Below are 4877 nucleotides of genomic sequence, written 5' to 3'. Positions count from 1 at the left end.
AATATGTGTAAAATAATAAAAATAAAATTAGATAAAATAACAAGCTAAGTAACTTATGATTTAATAATTAAGAAGTTTTGGTTTCAAATCTTGTAGACCAATGTTTGAGTATTCTAATACGATGAAATATTTGATTATCATTTTGTTAAATGTTTAATTATTTTAAAAATTAATTATTTTGTTAAAAAATACATAAAATAAAAAAAATTATATTCATAGAGTATTTTAATTATTTACAAATAAATTGCAATAACAACTTGAGGTTTATTTTTTAAAAAAGAAAAATAGTTCATAAATCGCAATAGTTTAGTTATATAAAACATATATCACATTTTTTAGATGTATCTTTTTTTTTAAAATATTATATATACTAAAAATTAGTTATTAAATTAGTCATTATTATGTATTATATATAAAAATATATATATTTTTAGTTAATTAGTTATTAAATTAATTATTTTTAATATTATTTTATATTTTAATATATATTTTATATAAATAATTAATTTAATGATTAATTTTGTGTATATCTTTTATATAATTGTTTAAAAATATGTAAGTATGTCTCGTGATGTATTGGAGGGCGGCTCCTCAACTTGCACGATATTATATATACAATGGCAAGGAGGCCCTCTCATCACCATTGCCAACTTGGCAAAACTCAAAAACACTTTTTTCCTTAGAACTCAGAAAATAATGGAATCAGCATTACCACACTACTGGTGGAATGTTGAAATGAAGAACTCAACATTCTTTAGTGCACTCGAACAAATTAAAACTACTACTACGGATTCACCAAACAATGTCCAAAATCATAGCCTCATATTTAACTTTTCATACCTTTCCCTTTCACTAATAACCCTCTTATTCACATGCATTTTCGCCCACTTTCTTCATGCACGAAACACAAAACCAAAGCTTCCACTTCCACCAGGACCATCCCTTTTTATCATGTTAACAAACCTCTTTGAATTTATAAGAAAGCCACAACAAACATTGGCCAAGATTGCTAAGCTTTATGCCCCAGACATAATGCTTTTGAGGCTTGGCCAATCAACCACTGTAATAATCTCTTCACCAAACATTGCCAAAGAAGTTCTCCAAACCAATGATTTGTTGTTCTCCGATCGAACGGTTCCGAGTATTGTGACTTCCCTAGATCACCATAACTATAGCTTGCCATTTCTTCCTGTCTGTCCTCTTTGGAGAGACTTCAGGAGAATATGCAACGATCAATTATTCGCCAATAAGACCCTTGATGCGAGTCAAGGTCTTAGGCGTAAGAAGCTTCAAGATCTTCTTAACGATATGCAAAAATACGGCCGGACTGGGAAAGCCGTTGATGTAGGGCATGCGGCTTTTAGGGCATGCATAAATTTCTTGTCCTATACTTTTGTGTCCGAGGATTTTGTTGAATCTGTAGAGAATGGAGAGTACAAGGACATTGTGTCCACTCTCTTGAAACTAACAGGATCAACTAACGTGGTTGATATTTTTCCATTTTTAAAGATTTTTGATCCTCAAGGTCTTCATAGACACACTATTAATTACCTTACCAAGTTCTTCCACAGCTTGGACAAGTTAATTGACAAAAGGTTGAAGCTAAGAGAAGAACCGCATTATGTCACAAATAATGATATGTTGGACACACTACTTGACATTTCTCAAGAAGATAGCCAAAAAATGGACAGGAGAAAGATCAGACACTTTTTACTTGTAAGATTATTATTATTATTATTATTATTATTATTATTATTGATAACATTTTGTTTGCATAGATAATTGGTGAGATAATTAAGATGAAGAATATGTTTAATTACTATAAAATATTAGGGCAAAAATTTTACGCATAAATTTCATAACATATATTTAGGATAATGCTAGATAGACAAAAAAAAAAAAAAACAATCAAAACTTGTCTTATTTAGTATTTATTAATTATCGTAACAATTAATAAATACTAAATAAGGCAAATTATGATTATTTTTGGCTGATTTTCTTTGATTATCAAATATTTCTGTATATTTATGCATTGAACTTATTCGTCATTTCATATGTAAATTTGTACATAATTTCATATATAAATTGAATATCCTAATAATAATTTTTTAACGTATTTAATATAAAGAAACTACTACGCCAAACAACACAATCTCAACATTTAATGGCAAAAGTAACACACGGTTTTGAGAATTTTACAAATATGAGTATTTTTACCTATAATAATATTTTATGAATATAAATCTTTTAAAGTTATGTCAATTTTATCTTGACATTATAAATTATGGCATAAAAATTTTATAAAATCAAATTACGTTTATAAAAAAGTTGTAAGAGACAAAAGTTCTAGTCGGCTAAGAAGATCAGAGTCTCCATAGATAAAAAGATCAAATAATAAAATTTTTAGTTATTATTTTTATGTGGAAGTTTATTTTTTTTATTAATAATTAATTTTAACATTTATTGTCTAAAATTTAAAAGAATTTAATGTATATACTTTTACATTTGATTATGTGTTAAGCCTGTTGTACAAATAGAAATAAATAATTTTATACTTGCTATTTAAAAATAATATTTTGTTCTCTGTGTATATAAAAATATAATTAGATATTAGCATAAAAAATTAAATTTTGATTCTAACTTTTAATCACAACATTAATATTCTCTCCAAATTATATGTAATAAATATTTGAAGAAAAAGAAGTGAAAATATATATTAGAAAGATAAGCAGTAAAAATTTAAAATTAAATAAAAAATATGCATATTGTAAAAATATTTTTAATTTGAATTATATTATTTTGTTAATTTTATTTTTTGTAGAACAAAAAGGTAGAGAAACATAAAGAATGAGAGAAAAGAGAGAAAGATAAATAAGAAGGATGAGAGAGAGAGTTTGTTAATTTTGAAAAGAATTTTTTTTTAATTGTAATGAATAAATATTTAGTGACACATTTTACTTTGTCAAAGTATTAATATAAAATATAAATTATATATAGAGTGGAAATGGTAGAAAGAAATAATAAAAATGAGAGAGGTAGTAAAAGAATGTAATAAGGGAGTTTATTAATTTTGGAGAAAAATATTTTTTTTAATTTTAATTAGAGAGTGTCATATGATACATTCTGGTTATTAAATTAATTGGTAATAAATAATATAGTTATATTTGAATTTTAATTTTATTTAAATGTAATTAAAAAAAGTTATGTTATACATTGTTAGTCAAATTTATAATTAGTCATTGATAATAATATATAAAAAAGATATAATAGGTGAAATAATGAGAAATAGAAAAAAAAAAAGAAAAAAAAAAGAGAGAAGTTTTTAATTTTAAAAAAAATTTGATTTTAGTTATAATAAAAAAATAATATATAATATATTTTGATTGTAAAATTAATAATATGATAATAAATTCAACTAACACCCTATATGATTCCCACATCCCATACCCCACCCCATCCCCAACACAAAAACGGAAACAAAGGATAAACAAGATCCTGATCCGAATTTGGCTATACAGATATAAATAAAGTGCAAGACCCCCCAACATGGCAACATGTCAGTCCAAAGAAACTTGTGACATAAAAAATAAAAAACAATTCATGGTTTTATATTAAATCGCTAATAAGTAATAATGGTCCATATTATATTTATTTTTCCATGGTTGCATTTTGACATTCTCTCATACAATTCATTATACATGTGTTGTAGGACCTACTTGTTGCAGGAACAGATACAACAGCATATGGATTAGAAAGAACAATGACAGAAGTACTCCACAATCCAGAAGTTATGTTCAAAGCCAAACAAGAGTTAGAACAAAACATTGGACGTGGTAACCCTCTTGATGAATCAGATATTGCAAAACTGCCATACTTACAAGCAATTGTAAAAGAGAGTTTACGGTTACACCCTCCAGCTCCACTCTTGCTCCCAAGAAAAGCTAAGGTAGATGTGGAAATCTCAGGTTATAGGATCCCAAAAGATGCAAGGGTTCTAATTAATGAATGGGCTATTGGTAGGAACCCTAACGTGTGGGACAATGCCAATTCGTTTCTGCCAGAGAGGTTCTTGGATTCAAAAATTGATGTTAAAGGAAGAGATTTTCAGCTGACACCATTTGGAAGTGGAAGAAGAATTTGTCCTGGCTCACCATTAGCCATGAGAATGATTCATGTCATGTTCGGATCTTTGATCAATTCTTTTGATTGGAAAATTGAAAACATGGACAAAGATCTACCACTGAGAGCTATTCCTATCATAATCAACAACTAAGGAGCCTCATATTTGGTCTCCTTTTTATCCAATGTTGATTTAGTTATGGCTCTATAATTCTCCTTGAATAATGACTAGTTGTTGAATGCTTTTTTTCTGTTTTGTGCTTATTTTTCTCTTGTAAGCTTAATTTGAATTTTCTATCATTTTTAAGTGTGATGAACATCGTAGAATTTGAAGCCTTTAATTTGTATGATATGTAGTTGGCTGCAATAAAAGATGTGTGCTTTAGATTTCGTTGTATTATTAATAGTAGTTAATACTTTTTTTTATTTTATTGTGTTTTATTTTTTCATGGTAAGAAAATAAGAACGACCACGTATCATTTCATTTCCTCATTTCAAACGCTGTTCAAATTAAATTTAGATTTTTTTTTCCCCTGATAGTTACTAATCATATCCTTTCAATTGGTATCCAGAGAAGATTTTCTAAATATTATTATTTCATCATTTAATATTATTAATGAATAAGATTGAAGATAAAATGGTTTTCTTTTCATTGAAGATAAAATGGTTGATTTTGATTAGATGTAAAACGTTAATTATTATTTAAACAAGACTACATCATTAATAAAATTTATAATTTTTATTAATATTTGATTAAT

General features: G+C 26.5%; 1 protein-coding gene across 1 annotated transcript; it reads left to right on the top strand.

Annotated features, from left to right (window-relative positions):
- Window positions 1-587: 587 nt before the first annotated feature.
- On the top strand, window positions 588-4509 carry LOC112772706 (geraniol 8-hydroxylase). Its single transcript, XM_025817686.3, has 2 exons — window positions 588-1716; window positions 3710-4509. The coding sequence occupies exons 1-2, from the start codon at window positions 697-699 to the stop codon at window positions 4271-4273; spliced, it is 1584 nt and encodes a 527-aa protein (XP_025673471.1). The 5' UTR covers window positions 588-696; the 3' UTR covers window positions 4274-4509.
- The last annotated feature ends 368 nt before the right edge of the window (window positions 4510-4877 follow it).

Source organism: Arachis hypogaea, chromosome 18, assembly GCF_003086295.3.
Source record: "Arachis hypogaea cultivar Tifrunner chromosome 18, arahy.Tifrunner.gnm2.J5K5, whole genome shotgun sequence".
Lineage (NCBI taxonomy): Eukaryota > Viridiplantae > Streptophyta > Magnoliopsida > Fabales > Fabaceae > Arachis > Arachis hypogaea.
The sequence above is the reverse complement of the archived record's forward strand: the minus strand, read 5'-3'. Positions and strand labels throughout refer to the sequence as shown.